Source organism: Synchiropus splendidus, chromosome 10 (assembly GCF_027744825.2).
Source record: "Synchiropus splendidus isolate RoL2022-P1 chromosome 10, RoL_Sspl_1.0, whole genome shotgun sequence".
In the NCBI taxonomy this organism is placed as follows: Eukaryota; Metazoa; Chordata; class Actinopteri; order Syngnathiformes; family Callionymidae; genus Synchiropus; species Synchiropus splendidus.
Genome location: NC_071343.1, coordinates 22,226,523 through 22,248,044, shown reverse-complemented (window position 1 = coordinate 22,248,044; position 21,522 = coordinate 22,226,523). Strand labels below are relative to the sequence as shown.

Here is a 21,522-nt window from a genome sequence, read left to right as displayed (position 1 = left end):
TATTTTCTTGAGTAAATTAAATCACCACGTGACTCCAAAGCCTAACATTAATACTACAGGACAGTACTACTTGGAATACATTTTGCTTGACCATCACAAGAACAGATTTTGGTTTGGAGAGGGTTTTCTGTAAAGTTAAATTAATAAATAAAAATACCTAATAAATAAGAATCACACATTTAGAGATCCCTGGTAATAACAAAATTATGCTAACCTATAAAAAAATACTTGTTATTTTTTCCCAGCTTGGTGTTTCAGATGTACAAAATGGATTACTGTTTGAAGTCATTCACCCTCTTCTTATCTTTTTTATTTATTTAGATATTATTAGTATTTGTTGATGTGCTACAAGATGATATGGTATAATATGCTATAATATGCTTTTAGAGATAAATAACTTGCAAAACACGTGGCAACAAACAGTAGTGATCTATAACAAAAAAAAATGGTGTAAGAATGTTGGAGGGACAAAAAAGGAAAATGTATGCGATGTAAAACGTGCATAAATACATGAACGTAGTGAAAGTAGTTGAGCAGAGAAAGGTTAAAATTCACCTCACTAATTGGGCAGTCAAAAACGGATACGTCCTGAGAGGCACAAGAAGACCCACTATATTGTTGGATGTAAATTAAACAAGCTATCCTGAACCAGATAAAGATTTGACACATTTGAATGAAAGCTGAAATGCAATTGATGGGAAATGGCTTTTGAACTGTCAGTCTAATCTTACAGATATCAACTGTTTTATTCACTTCATAAAGGTCATAAAAGCAAATAGCAGCTGTGGGGAAGAATGCACTTGGAACTGACATTGTAAAATGAAAACAGACTAGTTTCCATTTTTGTCCTCTTTTGGAGACAATGAGAGGAAAAGCTATAGACAAAATAACACTAATCCTCAAAGATGAAAGATAATGGCATTCTCAAACACATTCTTTGGGCAATCATTGTGACACTCTGCGTCCCAAATTTTGAAGTGGATTACATAAAGAAATCTAATCTGTGTGCTGACGAGGACAGAAACTCCCCCAAGGCCTTCACTGCAAAAACTGAGACGAGAGGAACCCAAATCAAATTGTGTTTAAGGCAAGTCAACTTTCCTCAGGGAGGGAGATTGAGTGGGAGACTGATTTGGGTGAAGTACAGTTTCTTGTATGGCTTCATCTCGCTGTCAACCTTGATATTGGGCTCCGAGAATTGGGGCTCAATGTTCCCTCCCAGTAGTACTACAGTATTTTTCCATATAGTGTTTTGTTTGATAAGCACAACAAAACTTCACTGATGATAAAAACATGGTGATTTTTCTCTTTTCTCTCTATCTATCTCTATCACATTGGTGTGTGCGGTCACCATGTCCTACTTTTTCCTGCTCCCGCTCGACGAACAAGTCAAAACAATTGTCAGAAACCAAAAGAAAGTGTTAGCTCTTCCTGTCGTGGTGTTTTATTGTAATGATGTCACAGAGGAGCAGTATGGAAGCTTCATCAATAACTAACTTGTTTCAGAGGGAGAGTATTTTTAGCCCATCTAATGCTTTCTACTCAGTTCCCTGGACAGATCCTGGTCATGATGCATGAATAATGTATACATTGTGTGATAGGACTGGGAAAAAAACAGTCACATTAGATTAGATTAGATTATACACAATTCAGGAAAAAAGACACATTTTATCGTTATTATCTCTGCTACTGTGATCTCATTGTATGTTGAAACATCCCAAACTTTGCATTCTCATAAGAATTGCAATTCTTATTTTCTACGATTCAGAAACAATTTAAAATGTCCCAAAATCTTTAAAAAGAGGCGTGTTCTGGACACACGCACTGAAAATACCAAAACAAAGATGGTAGACAAAGAGATCATGTCAGCTCCATCTTCGCAAAACAAATTAAATTCAGGTTATGTTTCTGTTAAGCTTGTCGCCTCTCTGTGCAGTTCTCTGCTCACAAATGAGTAATAGGCATGTCTATGATAGATCACATACAAAAGTAATATTTAGAATTTTTATGTTTTTTTCACTTTCATACGACTGAGTTAAATTATTAGTTTCTTGTGCTCATGTTGTTTTGTAGTGGTACTGACATTAGTTTATTCTGTGATTATGATTTGTGTCAAAAGAAATGAGTTTAATAAGCACAGTGTCCTCACCTCCTCCAGTCGCCTCCTCTGCTCCTTTTGCTGCTCGATACGTTTCTGTCTCTCCGCCAGCAGTTGCCTCTTATACTCTTCCTGTTCTCGGAGCTGCTGCTCCTGGAGCAGCTGCTGGCGGCGCAGTGCCTCCGAGCGCTCCTTGTTCTCCTGTTGAAGCCGAATGAAGTCGCGGCGAAGGGTGGACTCGCCAGGAACATTGACAATGGAGCTGCAACCAAAACAGCCATGTTTAGCAGTATTATAGTAAGGTTACGTTTACTAAAGTAAAAAAAATAATTGTACCTTTAAAAATACATTTACATTGGTCAATAGGTATTCGATACACATGATAAAACTGCAGTTTTGTACGATAAGTAGATAGCATCATTCTTGGAGAAGGGACAGAAACTTTTTATCTCTATATGACATAAATTTTCTTCATGAATTGATGCTAAATCATAGAAGAGTGTCACACTGAAGCTGTGGAAAAAAAATCAGATCTGCAACTGCAACATATTAGATGAGATTAGATAACCTTTATTCGTCCAGCAGAGGGGAAGTAAGTCAGCAGTAACATTTAAGACATTGCAGACAGAGAGTACAGATTAAAAACGAACCCAAGCAACAGTAGCACATGAAAACACAAACATGCCTGACATTAGATTAGATTAGATTATGATTGAACAAACAATACATAATGCAGTTAAAATAAAAGAATTACACAAAAATGAATATATATGCTCAGAAAATATTAGGAAACAATTCAATATAATAATAATAATAATAATAACAACAAGCCCCTATGTAGACACTGCCGCTGCCATGGTCCATCAATGAACAAGGACGTAGCACGGCATGAAAAAATGTCATCATAGACAAAAACTATGTCTTGTACTCCACTCCAAAAATGTTTTGACCTCTCCCTGATTGATTCACGGTTGATGGTTGATGAAAAGCTCTTACCTCGGCTCGCCTTCCTGCTCTGATGCCTCCTCCTCCTCTTCTTCACTGCCGCTGTACTCATACTCAGTCTCATCTGCAGGAAGGCAGCGTGACAAATTACAACTCATTTTATGCCAACAGTCATTTTGAACTGCTTCTGCTAAAACATCACCCCACGTTTGTTTCTTTTGAAAATTTTATGAAAACCATAGTATTTTCAACTTAGTTATATCCTTCGTTATTTTGGGTTTTTTTGGGTTGGGAGGCTACATGTTAATTTACAATATATATTCATTATAAAATTATGCATTCACACGTATATTTTGCAACATAAAATCCAAGGAGAGGCTACAGCATCAACATTGACATCATTTGTCAAATACCCTTTTTATTACTCAACATTGGGACACCAAATGCTTTAAAAACTCAACGATAAAAAAAATCACATCTAACCAATACTCCATAATAGTTTGAAAGAAACGTTACCAGTCAATATTTCAAAGTCACAATCATATCTCTATCTTGAAGCGCATGCATGGTGAATATTTTATGGCAAATAAGCAAAGACTACAACTTTGTCTGTCCATATCAAGTTTAGTTAACTTGACTACATCAACTGTTTTCACAGCATCTCTGCAAACCTAGTTAGTTCCAGCAGCCTCTTCACACAGTATAACCTCACCCTTCTCTCCACGCTTCTTCTTGGTCCGGTCGATGTGGTCTTTGAGTTGGATGCGGACCTGCCTCTCGTTCGGCTGGTCCCGGATGAAAGGGTGTTTGAGCAGCTGCTCAGTGGGGGGGCGCTGCGTGTAGTTCTTGACCAGGCAGCCTTCAATGAAGCTGAAGAACTTCTTGGACCTGTAAAGATCCAAGAGACCAACATTTATCCTGTTTGTGAATTCAGCCAACTGATATGAGATGTTGGAAATCAGCAAACCATTTTTTGGACTTGAGCCTGGGTGGGGGGTTTCTGGGAATGAGGAAGAGGGCTCTCATCGGATGCATGTCACACAGCGCTGGAGGGACACGAGAGAGAGTGAGATCAAATCATGACAATAACTGACTACATTAAACACATCACTTGTTGCACTACAGCTATGAAAGCACATCAGACACAGAGCAGTGAGACATGCACTCACGTGGAGCCCCCTCGGCCATTTCTATAGCGGTAATTCCACAAGACCACAGGTCGCTCTGTGAACACACAAGTCAAACAAGAAGGAGTCACATTTTTGCCACTTCAAACTGGCGTCAATCTTCATACTGCAGATATTTAACTGTGAAAATTATTTCAGACTCATTTTAGGAAAACTAGAACTTTTTAAACCTCAAAAACATTGGCGTGAACATTGGTGTTTGGTTTACAACTCAATTCATATAAAGCAGATGTTTGACATGTTTCCATTTTCAATACTTGCTTTTGTTTAGCATTATTAAGTGTTAGACAGGCATTTCTGAGACTCAACTATTATCAATTCTGGTGCAAGCCTGTTAGTATTATCAGATCCTCAATGAGATCATCATCATAAACATCCCCATCTGCTCCAGTGACCATCCAAAGTCTCCTACCAGCTGGACATTCCTAAAAAAAAAATGTGATCTAATGTCTAATGAAGATGACACTAAATCCTAATAACATTAAAATTGAACTACATATTGAGCATTACTTGAGTTTGTTCAGTTAGTAGTTCAAACATTTCGATTTATTTACTATATTGCAATAACATTAAGTCTATATGTTCCAAAAAGGGCTGCAGTGGTTTTTTTTTTCAATGCAACAAATACCATTGTTAATTTTATGCACAAAAGGGTCTTTTATGCTCGCTATGAAGCAATCGCACTACATTGAACACACTCTTAAATTACAGTACATTTTCAATACTTGTCATACATGTTCTTACCCTGTAATCGTAAGTAGCGTCAGGGTTCTCATCGCAGGCTATGACCTCTGGAGCCATCCAGTATGGCGTTCCGATAAAAGTGTTCCTCCTGCCAACTGTTCGGTCCAACTGAGCACTCACACCGAAGTCCACTACCAGGAGAAGCAGAAGGAGATAGGAGATTCATTGTAAATCCTGAATAGTAATGTGGATGTACAGCACATCCAACAGCCGGACATCTTGCATGGTCTCTACTAGTTCAGTGTTTATTTGAGATAATGTTGCAGTGTGGACAAAAAACAGGTGTGCACGATCCAGATGGCGCTGAAGAGTGAGTGTTGGCGAGTGAGAATAGAACTGGAGAGTGCAACAAGTGTTAACCAAACTATCTCAAATTTTCTGTTACGTTATTTGACTATTCACTCATTCAGCAAAGCAGACTTGTACCTGATTGTTTATTTATTTAAGTGAGGCTTTAGGTCAAGCATTTTAAATTGTATTCAGCTTCGGCTACAAATTTTCTACTACTGACTGAGGTGACTGGGTTTATGGGCCCAACAGCTATTGGCAGATAAATCAGACTGCAACGGATTGTGGCATACTAATGAATATCAAAATGAAGAACTTGTGGCAACCGTTCAATCTCACTGTTTTAATGATCCCTGTTCGTTCCACAAATTGCTGATGTGCTTAAAGGGGTCACGTCAACAACAGCACGGTCACAGTACTGGAAGGAGGCCACATGTGCCTTTCTTCCTGTTTTTTCGCTTGTTCCTGTCATATCATCTGTGGCGCTGTCAAACATTCTATCAATTCCCTCCTTTATTTTGGCAGTCTCTTCACATTGCTTCAAAAACATGAACGGCAAATTCAAAACGCCGCTCTGACACAATATTTCTAAAGGCACTCATGAGTCATGCTGTCACACAGATGTGCTGATTACAGTGTTCACATGAGCGTTGATGACAATAAATCATTTCTAATGTTGTTTACATGTCATCTCGTTATTGACGCATGCCAACCTCATGTACCAGAATCTCCCCAGAGTCACAGAATATAATCACAAATATAATCTTATCACACACATGCCGACCACTATTACACAAATATATACAGCACGTGAGTGTGCGCAAGTACGCCCAAGAATCCTCCTTTCATAGAGTCTTATTTTAACCTCAAGAATAACTTATGTAGTTGGTGCACGGTTGTGCTAACATTGCGCAGCAAATATCACAGCTAGTGACTCAGAGTCATGTGTCACTGGCTGACTACTTTTTACTTCTACATGCTGTGGTGCCCGCCGTCTCTTGTTAGCTACGGCTAGCACAAACTCAACAGCAACATCCTCCGCTTACCCAGTTTGACCTCAGCGTTCTCAGTCAGGAGCACGTTCTGTCCTTTAATGTCACGATGAATGACGTGATGAGCGTGCAGGTGAGCTAAACCCTGCAGACAGAGCAGAAACAGAAGACATCAGTTCACTTCGTTTCACTGTAGTGTTGATGGTCAAGGTTGTAAAAGAAGCTCCTGACCCGCAGGATCTCTCGGGAAATGTAGGCAATCCAGTCCTCTTTCAGAGAGTTCCCTTTGGTGTTCTTCACCAGGTCTGTGATGGAGCCCGCACCACAGAACTCCATCACCAGCTGGAACAAAGAGGAGGAACACACACTTCATCATCTTGCCAGTGTGCTCACATCTGCTAAATATGTTACATTTAGCCTAAAAGGCTTCCTAGTTGGTTACTTATCCATTTTTAAAGTATTTTACAAACATCTGGACAAACATGTGGTGAAGCTTTGAGGCAGAAAACCAGGGAAAGGGGCTTTTCTGTAATTTGTAGCACAATTTAGCAAAAGAGAAGGAATGAAACACATTGACCCTGAGGAGTTAGTGACATAATTTGATGCTAGTTGCAATTTATGTGCATATATATATATATATATATATATATAGAAAAATCGGTGAGTTGTATATCATTACAACTCACTTTAGATGATGACTGTCCTGTTAACGAATCACACCATATAATTTATATATGGTATATATATATATATATATATATATATATATATATATATATATATATATATATGGTATATATATATATATATATATATATATATATATATATATATATATATATATATATATATATGTAGTTGTAATGATCACTTCTGATTATGCTACATGCAGTAAAGTGAGACCATTGTTGTTGACTGAGGTTCACTTCAGCAGCTGGACAAACAAATGCAATTGGCTCTGATGATCTTCTCAGACTTGCTGAGTCATAAAAGCAGGTCAACCAGCGCAATGAGCAGCTGTAAATCTCCAACTGTTTTCCTCTGCTGTTCCTTTTTATCAGGAAGTCGCTATGAATTTGCCCCACCTTGTTCTGGCCTTCAATTGCTTTATTAATTTTTAACAGGCTTATAACAGTTAAAATCTGGTCATCCAATTTACAAGTTGAAAAAAATTAGAAAATACATGAAAAAATAAAATAAATAATAAAGCAGATAAAAATCGGAAACTCTGAATATTTGTAGCAATTCCAGATCATCGTACAACTCAGACAATCAAAAGTTAAAGTATATGATAGCATTTAGATAAATAAGCTTTAGAAATGCAAACTAATTACAATAATCTGAACCGAGAGTCGAGATAATTATAATTGTAAACACAATGAGCAGTTTATGAATTTAGCATTAGAAGGACAAAATACAAAGCTGCAGTTAACACGTGATCAACGGCAAATAAATCACACATTTAGTATCTGTTCTAAACGTACCTTCAAGGAAGATGTGATCAACACAAGAGTGATCAATAATGCTTCCCTCATGCAAACAATTCTTCACGAGAACAACTCAACATAACAGATAATGTCAAGCCTAAGAGGCAGTGAAAAGGTTCACATGCTAAAAGTATAACATTGTAAAAATTATTGGCCACTCTTGTGCTGATTAAATACTTACTTTAAGTTACATTTAGAATAGATACAAAATGTGTGATTAATTTGCAATTAATCGTCAGTTAACTCAGCTTTAGTGCGATTAATTGAGATAAAATATTTTAATGTATCCAAAACTCTAAACTACAGTGGATAGATTTGGTTTTGCAGACAAAATGAAAAATGGTAAAATAATGCACGTAACATTTTATGAGATAAAGGTAAATATCCTGAGCTATAATGCTCAAGTATAGATGTATAGCAAACTTGTGGCAAAAAGTAGGGACACTAAACTACATTTATAGAAAACATTATAGGCAACAATATAGGCATTTCAGCAGTAGGGACTCACCCAGAGCTGGTCATCATGGCCTGGGGGGCTTTTCTTGATGAAAGCTCCATAATAAGTGGCGATGTTTCTGTGGTGCGAATATTTCTTCAGCATGTTGATCTCCAACTTAATCTCTTCCTCTTCATCCTGGTAGCACAGTGGCTCATTAGAGAAACTTGGATTTACAAACACCAACCAAACAAACGTTACTTTCTTTCTTGGATCAATAGCCAGTAATGTCGAAAATCCTTCCTTTAAACTGACATTTTAAATAAAAAAAAATTGATTAAATAAGATGTTACATTGTTGCATTTTCTAGACCCACTACTTCACTCAAAGGTCAATTTTTCAGAGATTTCTCAGAGACAAATCAAATGCACCCCACGGTCTTGTTAGAACACTGTTTTAAAGACACTACACTACAGCACTCATGACATTTACTTTTCAGATACAGAAAGTAACCTAAGAAGACAAAATAAAATACTGACATGAGAGTGAGACAGCTATTCCCACATACAGAATAATACTTTAATAAGATATGTACAATATTTAGAGCTGGTATCAGTGTCAGAACATGCAGAAAGAGCCTGAGATTCAAGTGATAACATCACTGACTGTTACTTCCTCTCAGACTCAGGATATTGCAACAGACAGAGGTGCAGGGCAAGATGGAGTGATTGCGGTTGGATAGTGTTTGTGAACACTTCTTTTGGTGGAGTCGGTAAGTTCCCTCTTGTCTCCAGTTGGCCACAGTCTACGTGATGTGACATTTGGACTGTGTCCATTGCAGAGAGGATAAGCAGCCATGATGTGTTGCGGAGTTTCTGAGGTAGCTGAACGATTGTGTCCACAGAGGGGATCTGAGCTGGTGATTTCATACACAGCGCATCACCACCTGTTGACTTTATCACTTCACAGCCCATGAAAAAACTAGAACAATGACAAATGAAGTTTGTCGGTTCCACATGGTCAAAGTTACAGACAGCAGCAAAGTGGAGAACCTAATTGAATGTGTTCAGCACTTTATTCATCAGCACACGTGGGTAATATTTTAAGACACCACCCTGCTTGTAGCACCAATAAAAATACTCCTTTACTGCCAGCATCAATGAAGAACATATCATGGATTCAGTGTTTTAGCCCTCTGCACTAATTCACCCTCACCGTTGCCAAACATTGCCTTTGGTACCAAATGAAGGAAATGAGGTGAACAGACAGGTTGAAAAAAAAAAAAAAATCCTTGGATTAGTGCACACCCGCCATAACTCACATTGAAGGTTAATGGGTTTTGTCAAACACAACCTGCCTTTTCATACCCACTGTTTCATTAACAATCAATGTCAAACTGAACATATTCTTCCAAAGAGTAGCCGAATGAATACAGACATTCATTATCATCTTGAGAAATTCTGCAATATCCAAATATTATGTGTTACGAACGAAATGGAGGAAATACGCTGGTCATAGTTTAATGGTGTCATGATGGACAGGTGCTTTCAAAACCCTTTAATGGTTAGATAATGGAGATTATCCTGTTGCAAAACCTCCTACACCAATGAAAAGTTCTTTACAGGAAAATCTTTATTTTCTGTCATCTGTAAAAGATGGATTCTAAACATACATACATTGTTTTTTTTAAACCAGTAATTAAGTTATTTTAAAGCACATATTACTAATACAATTAACAGTAGTCCAGTCAGATTACTTTTTCGCCTGAAGGTTGCTTTTACCAAGGTTGCTACCACAGTAAATTTCTAGGCTTTGTTGTTCATAAAAATATACAATTGATTCCAACTAGGACACAGAGCAAACAGCTACAGTCATTCACCAAAAGCACAGTTGTGAAATGTGAGATACGAACTGCCCTTCAGACCCGTTCTGAGAGCAGATGTCTCGCTGTTCAGACCGATATATATGGGACGCATAAGTTAATTCCCAAGTTCACACCTCTGTGTGTCCGGGCAGAATGCTGACATCTGTCATGCCTGTGCACGGAATTTGCATTGAACGATTTCACACAGTGAAAAAGTCACCAGAATGAGAAGCAATAGGGGCAGGGGTGGATTCACTGCAGTAATGAGGTTGTGATAAAGCGCAGTGCCTCCATTTGTCAGAATGTTTTTAACAGACCCCCAGACTCTATGTCAGACTTACATTTTCTTCATATAACCTTATAAGGGCCTCCAAGGCTCAGCTTATCTATCATCTCTTCACATATGCAACAGGAAATTAAATGTGGGTCAGAGTGCATATGCTGACATATTTGGGTAGATTGTGGACATTTGTCCTCAGAACTCACACTTAAAGGAGCCATATTCTGCACATTTCATGGACCTTAAAAGAGGTGCACTGTAGTACATTTCTCACAAACAATATTTGTAAACCAGTATTCCAGAGGACCCGCACAAGGCGTCATGGCGAGATTTTGAAGTCAATAAAATGAATAATAGCATAATATTTAGTGCATATGAACACAGTGACCACTAACAGCAATTCTTCATGTGAACATGATCTGATAAAGAAGACTGAGAGTTGGGATGAGAGTTAGTGGGATTATCAAATCATTTTAAAGACTGGCTCTTTCCAGAACTGGAGGAATATTCTCTTTCCTGTTGTTCTCTCATTCTAGTTTTCAAGAGCTGAGATGCTCAGCTGAGTGCTGAGTCTTCAACTGCGGATCATTTTCTCCAAAATTAACTCAGGTGAAAGCCACTTGTTTGTACGGAGGAGTGTTAATTTAACTCTATATATTCCGTTCTGATGTGAGACTGATAGTCCTCTGGAGTCGTCTCATTGTGGGGTGACGTGTGGCAGAACTTGGGGCAGAACTAAAACTGAAATGGCAGGGGCACTTACAAATCATATCAGGGCGTCAAAATCAACTCTCAGACAGGACAAAATGTATATTCATTACCCAATCTCTGACCTAGTAACAGAAGTATTAAAAAAGGAAATCAGTTTCAATTCTAGGCGCCTAACTATAGCATACAAAGTATCTATGTGGTAAGTTTGCACGGACCGTACTCCTTCAACTCTGACTATCTGCTGCATTTTCAGTTAATATTCCCAATCAGGCTTGAGGAAGCCAAGATCTGCAGCACATGAAAAAGTGGACGCCCTCCTGTATCCACAGCAGGACGCCCTAAATGTCCGACTATTAGTGCCTGCAGAATGCTCGGTATCCACATCTTGTAAGTCAACACTGGGAACGCACTGTGACTGACAGGATGTCTGACGCTGATGACAGGAGGAAACCACAGATAAGTTACAAAAGTAAACTAAAAGTAACTTTTTAATCGCTGCTCCCCAGTGCTGTGCAGCGAGCTGCTCTGGGGAGCTAAAAGCTAAAAGCCTGCTCTGAGCTTTGACGGCTAGTTTATGGAGAAGTTTATGATGATCTGTGCTCGGCAGGCTGATGATGCAATGATGCATTGCATTTCATCACAGCAGACTTTATATAAATGTGTTTTCCCTGCACTTTTAGAATAAAAAAAAGATGTTTTGCGCCGCTGGACTCAGTGGGCCTGTCATTTACACTTTTGCAAGAAAAGAGAAGGTCTAAATAGGTTGCAGATGCGGTTTGTTGGATATGTTCAGGTGAAGTACAATACAAGGGAAACACGACAAATCTCTCCAAGCGACTGTCACCTCCAGCAGTGCTACCGTCGTTAAATATTAATGACCGTTGTTTCTTTATTAGAATGATTGAAACTGAAGAAATGTTGGACTTATTTTGATACCGGTCTCCTTACCTTGGAAAAATAAAAACTACAAGTAGACGCTAAACCTACTGTTTAGCCTCTTTTTGTTTTTCAATTTAGAAATATTACAGTATTAATGTAAAAGTGTCTGTTGTTGTTGTGTGTTTGTTTGTTCATACTACTTTGTGTACCAATTCTTGACAAAGCACTATTCTTGTGAGGACCATATGACTTTGTGGGGACATTTGGCTTGAACCCACGAAGGTTAAGCCTTAATTTGAGGATGACAACTTCAAGATACTTGGGTCATTATAATCAGGTGTGAGTGTGGTCTTGTTCAAGGTTAGCCATGTGTTTTTGGACGGTTAGGTCTAGGGTGAGAGGCAGGGGAAAGCATTATGTCAATGAGAAACCTCACAATTTCTCCAAAGGATAGAAATACAAGTGCACACTGACAAACACGGTACAAACTCAGCCAAACATTAACTTGAGTACTCTGGAGCACTAAATAATCATGAGGTTAAACACAACCGTCATTTTCTTGATACTATGTATACATCTACATTTCATTGTTATTCCTGACATTCACAATGGTGGATTAAAATGATATTCATCTTGAGGTAAACAGCAATATGGAATCATGGAGTGTGCAATACAATACTAATGTATGTTAATTCATGGTGCAATGTCTTCCTTATCCAACGACTCATGTACCATGATAAACCAAATATAAATGCATGAAAGTATCTTGAGTTAGGTTTATCCCCCAAGGGATGATCAGAATCCAAAAATGCATTGCATTTTTTTTTCATCGATGCAGGAAAATGTGATTTTGTGTTAGAGTTTATGGAAAATAACACAATGAATGATATACTAGCTTTACTTATAAATAATACTGTACTACAGAGCATTTGGTTGTTTCGAATTCATCAAACAAAAAAAAATTCATCACCTCTGTGACGTCCATGACCTTAATGGCTGCCAGTTGTCCTGTCTTGACATGTCGACCCTGGAGACAAAAGAGAGAGAGAACTTGAGCAAAGTCTCAAAGGAATATTCAATTCAGTGTGCAAAATATCCCTGGTCAGAAGTATGGGCAGGAACAGATCTTGGTCTGTTCATGCCCATTGGGAACAAAGCACCACCACTTTCTTGAGTCAACGGTTACATTGGCAGAGTGAACATACACAGCGTCTCAGCGGGGTCATGAAATCTAAAAGAACAACATTCACAACATCACAATTGCCCCCACCATAGAGAGTCCAAACTCAGAGCAGTGGAAATTATTCACGGAAAAACGAGTAGCTGTGGGGGATTAAGTGTTTTTTAAGAAACCAACTTCTTGGAAGCGGGATAGGATGCGTAGTACTGGTCTACACAGAACAAATCAAAAGTGCTCATCAGATTGAACCTCCTTTATAAATTGTAATGAATGACAAATAAGTTTATAATCTGTTTTTATTTGATGACCTATCACATGAAACAAACAAGTAAATGCATGTGTGCCTTAGTTTTGTGCTTCCACTAAGTGTCTGAGTCTGCTTCCCCGTGTGCATCAACAGCTGCATCTGTAAATGTGTGAGTGCAAATGTTTATCCATGCCTGGTCAAATCATCAGTGGATCTTTAAATCTATATAATAAAAACAAACCTGAGCATTCATTATTTGTGTGTGCATGTGTGTGTGTGCCTTAAGTGCGTATTTAGTAGTTGTGTGAACTTTCCTAAAGTGTTGCTGTGAGTGTAGGTTTCAGCAACAAGCACGTTTCTCTGCATGTACCTTTGGAATTGTGAGTCTATACAAGTTTCTCCTGCACCACATGATCAAATTTCCTCAGCACAAATGGCAATGGTGACACCTGAGCCTCTGAAAAAGTCACTATGCTCCACAGGCAGAGCAATGACATAATGTCTTTACCTATTTAGTTTTTGCCAAGAGGGACGTGTTTGTAAAAGAGTATGGGGCAGTGAAGGAGGACGAACCTGTGGGTTAACCAATGGCAAACCAATGTCATGAGTAATGACGAGAAAGGTAACATGAGGGCAGCAGTGGTGTAAAAAAATAAGAGGCAAGCTAACACAAGCAGGCTTCTATCAGATTTAAGTGAGCATCCGTCACCCACAGGATCTGTTGAGTCATCATTTTTAAACTGCACTCGCACACCCAGAAAGTATCAGTGACAGCTTCACATTGACACGCATTTAGGAGGCAAAACACGTAGTAATTACCAACTCCCAACTGTAAGACACACAAACACCCACACGCGCAAAGACAAACATGCGTGCGCACACACGTTTGGATTGCCATCCCTGTAGGGACATTGGGAGGTTGCGCATTGGCATAATGCTTTCCCCAGCCTCTTACCCTAAACCTAACCATCCAAAACAAATGGCTCACCTTTACCATGACTCTGAACCAAACTTAAACCTTTTTATAATCACCCAGTTATTTTGAAGTTCTCATCCTCAAATTGAGGTTTGGACCTGTGGGGACCGGCAATAGGTCCCCACAAGGTAGTATAAACAAGCCCACACACACTGCCTGACTGTAGATGGAAAGGAAAATATTGTGCTTCAAGATGCAGCTTTAGGATAAAACATGATTCAAGGCTGAATCTGAAGTGAGACATGGTCATCTCTGTTTGGGATCATTATAAACAAAAAGGGCAAATTGAGATAGATGTTTTTCCCTATTGCTCTGGCAACAAAAACAAAGATGTAATAATACATACTAGCAACAGCATCTTTGCCACTGAGCTTGATTTATAGGCAGTGGACAGAAAAGGTCCCTGTCGGTATTTGCATGTTGAGATTAACTAACAACAATTGACAACTGATTGACAACTAGCAGTCAAAATTAGACAGACAAGCTCAATTATTTGACATTTGCAAGATTAGAAATGGATGAATTTAAACATGGCTAACATGCATGCACACGTGATAAACATTTTAACAAGCTTTGTTTTGAAATGTGTCATATTGAACAAAAAGCTACAATTTTCCAAGCCAAATGTTTTAACCAAACATTTCCAGTACATGGAACTACAGGGCCACTGATGCACAATCATGTGGTTGCTGCTCACTGTATGGAATGAGGCACTTTAAATTATAATGTCAGTTAGATTAATCATGGCAAATGACGCTCAAGACAAGGCTGGAGTGTGTGTTGGCTTTTTTGTGCGCCCTCTAAAAGGTGACCTCAGAACACAGACGGCAATAATTACAAATCCCTTTGAACACAAAACGGTTGCAATGACATCATCTGCTTCGTCTCTGGTTCCTTTGTCCGCTAAACACACACACAAACGCACACCACCAGTCTGTCTGTCTGGGAGAACATGTGACAGGTTCAGTTTGCAGTCCATCTTATCATTATATTCAGAATTGTAACAGCATTAACAGTAACATGTACCAAGTATCAACAATTGGTTTCTCTGTGTTATGACTATACTTTAATGTACATTTTCAGTTACCCACGGCTTAGTCCTGTTCAGGGTAGTACACGCGTAGTTCTGGAGCCTATCCAGTTAATGTGAGCGCATGTAATATTTACTGTATCAATATCAGCCACAGCATCACAACCACCAGTCTAGTATTAGGTACTTCCATCCTATCGCCTGAGCTCCATCCACACCACACATGAATGGTCTCCTTTGTGTGTTGAGCAAGCGCAACCAGCTGTCTTACTGAGCCTATCGCTATCAATGATTTTTCACGTGAATGAAAGGTATTGACCGATAGAATAAATACAGGGCGACAACACTAGGTAAAACAAACAATGCAAATATGGGGTTATAATGAGCCACTCAGCTGAGGTCTGTTCTCTCTGTATGTTATCACATTGTTAGTTGGACAGAAGCTTGTACAAAACACAGCAAAAACATTATTGATTGTATTACAATGAGAAAGTAACCACACAGAGTTTAACTAAAGGAATGTGTGACTGGGGATTTAAGTGACTGTGACTATTGAAACTATTAGGGTCAATTTCTTTTAAGTAGCTTTGAGAATCATCACTTTGGTGCACAGTTACAAGAGAGGTGTTGTCATCTGACTCCCATGACTTCCAGTGTGCACAGACTCATCAACATTCTTGTTCAAGAGTGTGTCTGTGTGTGTGTGTGTGTGTGTGTGGGTGTGTGTGTGCGTGCCTGCATGCGTGCGTGAGGGTGTGACAGAGTTTCTCTGATTGTGGAAAAGCCCACAGGAGCCATCTGTCTGGAGAGCAGTCACTGTTAAGCTCACATGCTTAACTACTGTGTATTCATTTTTTATAATGTCACAGCTTGTAAAAACATTCTTTAACACAACAATAGTGACCACACCCATTCAGGCAAATAAACACTGAAATAGCCAAAAGCTGCAGAGAATTTTGGACAGAAAAAAATGCTCCGTCAGCAGACCAACAAGGAGCTCAGGGTCTAAAAAGGTCACGTGACGTGGCTCATGAATAGTGTGACTTTTCCTGCAGACACATAGGGCATTTTTGACTCAATTGAAAGTGAGGTATAAAAAAAGCTGTGGCATGAAAATTTGTGAAATAAACAAATGACGAAATAATAATCACACTCAGTGGTTTCTTCCAACTGACTTACTTCCGGTTCTCTGTTGGATGCGCCAGCACGGTGGATTTTTATTTACTTAGTCATTTATTTACTATAGGTTTTTCAGCACAATTTAAGATGAGTCAGACATTTCATTTCTTCAGAGTTTCAAGCAGTCTCAGAGCACATTAGTGTCAGAGCTTCGTTTTCAGCAACCTCAGTGTGAGGGCAATACCTCAGCACCCAAAGACATTGCCGAACATTTATGCTGGTGCCTATGGTAACAACGACAACCTTCGTGGAAGAAATGTTGGGAAGACCGCAATTCAAAATCAAGGTAGTTAATCAACGCATTAATAACAACATTTAAAAGGGTTTATTCAAATAAATGTGATTTAATTGAATAAAACTAGAGTGTAGTTTGTCATTTTAAAAAATACTGTAACTGAATTTCAATTTATTAACATTTTGCAAAGATCTGCCGTAACTAGCATCCTATAATGTAGATCACGGTGGGATGTGTCATATGAGTTTGGAGACATTTTACTGCATTTATTTGATGTTGTTGATTTGATGTTCTCTGGTTCACAATAAATGTTAGGCAAAATTGAGGCTTTGTTCAAGTATCATTTGCCATTTTCAATGTGACCCCGTGGGTGACCCTCTACAAGGTCACACTGTGCCTATTTTTTGCAGTCATTATTTTTTTCCAACTGTCATTCATGCTTCAATCCGACTAACTTCAGATGACTGGACAGATCATTGGTGCTTCCGATGAACTAACATTATATAATGCATTACATAGTGTCACACAGGGATTTTTCTTTTGTTTTCATTATTAAATGACACTTCAAATTAACACTAAAGTCATGCATGAATCCATCCTGAAGATGTGTGCTTATACAATGGAAGGTCATAGAATGCAAGGTTCACCATTGTCAATCAGGCTTTTAGCTGGGAGGGTATCTGGGCGCCTGAACTGGTCCGCCTGCCTCGCCTGCCGCGGGAAATTCTGGTGCTGGAACCAGAAGTAATGTGTGTACTGCTGAGCGCACGCGCACATGGCTATATCGCAGTTTGAGTTTACTTTTAGTTTTGGGGTTTTTTTTCAGCTTTTGCTGAACATTTGTTTATGCAGTGACTGACCAGATCAGACAGAGACAGACCGGACTGTGACAACATGATGACATCATTATGCGATAAACACGGGTGCACGTCAGTTTAAGTTGAGCAGCGCATATGCTTGCAAGTAAATGTCAGTTGGTAGAACTCACGCATGCACGTTACTAACTTATGGTTCCAGCACCAGAATTTCCAGATCAGGCTGTGACACCGAGGACGCCCTGCATGAAAAACACAGCTGATACAACTGCACGCTTATCTTGCATAAATGTATGAAAGAAGATGAACAAAACTGGTGTCCATGAAAACAGTGTTTCCGTCCGGAAATTTCGCTGAATATCGACGAATCTCAACCCTTTTGTAGCCATACTGGGTGGCCTGGATGGGCCTACCAACCATACAATTCATTGATGACCAACTAGCACCAGGCTGACCTCCCTTCAAGCAGATGCCTCATCGTGATCTGAAGAGCATTCTTATTGAGATGACAGGTGCTAACCCGAGAGTTCAGGCAGGGCACATCATTTTCCCACCAGCTGTCATGCCCTTTAGCCTAAAGGGAAAAGGGGCGATGATATGGATGCACTTCAGGTTGAAAGGAGAGGTTTGATGACTGGTAAGTAAAATCAAAACTATTTCTGCGAATTCATCATCTAGATGACATTAAGATAGTAAATTCATATTTCCAATGAAACCTGCAGACTGAAAAACAGTGAAGTTTTGTCAGAGCTTGTGAAGCTGCAGCATTCTTCTTTGGACATGCTGAGGAAATCCAAAGATTATTATTTCTACTAAATAACTAAATATACAAAGGTTCTTTTACGAGCAAACATTATTATTTAATAGCGGTTGATCAGGGGAGCAAGGAGTCAACGGAGATTGAATGCATGTGTTGGTATGCGATGTATGCGTGTCCTCTGTGCATGCATGTGTGTCAGATAGAAGCCAGATAGTACTAAGGAAGAGGAAAGCTGGACTACTTCCCCTGAAGGAAATGCCAGGGGAGTCAGCTCATTCTGGATGAGCCCAGACACACATACAGTTCAGATAAGGCATCTTAGAAATGGATTTCCATTTCATACCGCTGAAAGTTCATAAAATATACAATGTGACTATTAATGAGTGTGTGTGATTCCTGGGACAATGTGTTCTTTATTGGACCCCTCTGGACTTCCAGGGGGGAGACATGAGGCCAGGTGCAAGCACTGGTAAACACACTCAACCAACCCCCCACCCCAAGATGCAGCAAGAAAAACATGTCGCAGATAGAGGCACGCGCAGTATCGAGTCAGAATGCCTTGGTGAGCCTGGATCAGAAACAAATGCAGACATATTTCATAACATTAGTTGGCGAGGAGGGACATTGTTTGCAAAGGATCCCAGATAAGCCAAGTTGATATAACCGCTGCTTTCTCTCTCAACTTGCTTCTCACCTAGGTTCCTTTACGGTAGACATGACTGACCTTGATTTCATGATTGATCCCTGCATTTAAAAATATGGCTTCATATTTGTGCTATGAATTAAAACATGTAAGAACTCCTGAGGTAATCATCTGGTATCCCGTTAAGTCAGAGGCCTGAGCTCTCGGCACAGTGGTTCTGGAGCTGCATGCAGTTCCTGTATGAAGCTTGGAAATACACATAAAATTGTAAATTAGCTAAGCTAGTCTGCTACATTTATTTTTCTTCTGGAAACAAGATAATTTCATTTGAAAGATCGAGGACATGGGATAAAAGTTTTTTTTGTATTATTATTTTGCTTCATTTCTTATTTTAATTGTATTTACTTATTTAGAATTACCCATCCACTGTAATGGCTTTTAAATATGCATAGTTCATTCTAGCAACTATTATAAGGTATATTATCCAAATTTAAGGTTATACATATACGAATCATAGTTAGTTTTTAATATAGAGAGTTAGAGTACAGCTTTAGGCCAGTTCAAATTCAGTTCAGTTGAATAACAAAAAAAGTAAATGACAAATGACATTTTCTGATGATGAGGAAGAACAGTTGACAAAAACATGTTTCTTATCTAGACCGAGAAAAACTGCACATGTTCAGGTTGAATTAGTTTCATTGAAGAATATTGAAAAAAATGTCCTGAGTATATAGCAGTAAGACTGGGGCCACAAATTGTTCATTCATGTTACAACAGGAAGACAAACAAAATAAAAAATATCTCCTAATGTCCATAACTAGTAAATAGGGATGGTCTGATCGATCAGTCACCGATCATGATCGGCCGATATCATCAAGAGATTCACCAAACTGCGACGTCTTACATCGAATCAAATGTTTTTCAGTTGTCCTTTTGACAGAATAGGTGCTGCATTCTGCAAGGTTTTTCTATTTTTTGCCTCCTTGAAGAGGTATATGTAAACGTGTCCCAATTAAAATGATTTAATGGTTCATTTTTTCACATTATGTACACAGAAAATCTCATTTTGATTACAAATTCAAAGTCAATCCACGTGATCAGTATCGGTGATCGGCAGCAAAAATCCTTGGAGCATCCCTACATGTAAACGTAAATAATAATAGAAATAAATCTGTGATCTTGATTTTGCTCAATGTATTCAAATAAATATTACATTTAACTCTAGACTGGATATTGTTTAAGTTGTGAGTAAATCTTAGTTAAAGAAAGTATTGTGTTGAGGTTCGTGTCCGACAGACAGTGGAGGTTGTTAGATAACAGACATGTTTTCGGCTTTATTATGCTGATAAACATCTGATGTTGTTAACAGACATATTTGCTTAAATGAATAATGCTGCGCATGAGGACAGCATGGAGGAAAGACACTGATTTTTGTCAAATTACTGAATTATTTTATTATAATTACTGATTACCAGACTATACGTTGATCATTTCTGACGTCTGGATCTGTACCTCACTGATGAAAATCTTCTCGATTGCCAGTAATCTCTTTTGTGTCGTGAGAGTGGTGGGAATAAATCAAGAAGGATCGTATTACGCTGCCTAATTCCAGTATTTCCTGGTAAAAAAAAAAAAAAAAAACATGACAAGACTCTTTCATGTTTAGTTTTGGCTGTGAAATGCCACATTCTGCTACAGCCGTTGCGGAGGTCCGTCATCAGTTAATAACTGAGGTGATGAAGACTCGTACTGATAAGAAGTGACATAATAATAAGGAGGTCAAGCCGATGGAGGGAAATAGGTTGTCGTGCAGCTAACTGGATTTGATGATTTGAGTTTGAAATTCAGAATCGATTGATCGTCATACTGCATCAGAACAAAAGGAATCAAGTGGTGTGAAGGCAGCATTGTGACAAAAAATAGATAAGGCAAGAGTCATAGCTGAAAAATTCAGAACAATGCAGGTGTCGTGTTTGACAATAGTTCTCAGGGGCTGTCCAGGTGTGAAAGCTGTCTGTGTAGCAGTTGTCAAAACAGCACAATAGAGAATATTTGCTGGTTGCATGGACAAGACAGAACAAATTTTAATATTAGTAAGTACTGCGTAGGTGCCATTTCGGTGTTAAAAAAAACGAAGACGGATCCAAGGGTTGACGCATGTGTCGCCCCATGTGAGATAGTGAGCGGACACAGCTATTTTTTTTTTCATTCCCAGTCAAAAGAGTCAAAGATTTAATATCAATGTTTCTTTGTAACAATTATGCAACACCATAATTGAGGAATTCATGAATTCCAAAAGCTGTTTGCAAAAGGGAGAAAAATGTCAATGACAGTGTTTGGAGATGTGAAAGTCATTGTTGCTAAAGGGACCAGAAGTCAGGCAATGAAAATGAAATGCTTTTACTTTATCTCAACCTCAAGCCGACCTGGTAACAATGGGGATATTCAGTGACACAATATTGCACCCACAAAAACAAAACGATACAAGAAACTAAGTTTTAATTAATTGCCAATTTCCAAAATGCCACACAATGTAGTGTGCATTC

The 21,522-nt window shown here is 38.7% G+C and overlaps 1 protein-coding gene across 11 annotated transcripts in view; it reads right to left on the bottom strand.

Moving 5' to 3' along the window:
- Positions 1–21,522, bottom strand: part of LOC128766228 (mitogen-activated protein kinase kinase kinase kinase 4-like) — a 68,613-nt gene that overhangs the window by 23,918 nt on the left and 23,173 nt on the right. For all 11 annotated transcript variants that reach the window (XM_053877709.1, XM_053877700.1, XM_053877701.1 and 8 more), the window contains exons 3-12: positions 12,882–12,938; positions 8,250–8,375; positions 6,486–6,596; positions 6,309–6,399; positions 4,975–5,105; positions 4,213–4,267; positions 4,011–4,089; positions 3,756–3,931; positions 3,095–3,167; positions 2,150–2,360 (exon numbers count right to left, since the gene is read on the bottom strand). In XM_053877709.1, the coding sequence (XP_053733684.1) occupies positions 2,150–2,360; positions 3,095–3,167; positions 3,756–3,931; positions 4,011–4,089; positions 4,213–4,267; positions 4,975–5,105; positions 6,309–6,399; positions 6,486–6,596; positions 8,250–8,375; positions 12,882–12,938 (1,110 nt within the window). The remainder of the gene's footprint in view (positions 1–2,149; positions 2,361–3,094; positions 3,168–3,755; positions 3,932–4,010; positions 4,090–4,212; positions 4,268–4,974; positions 5,106–6,308; positions 6,400–6,485; positions 6,597–8,249; positions 8,376–12,881; positions 12,939–21,522) is intronic.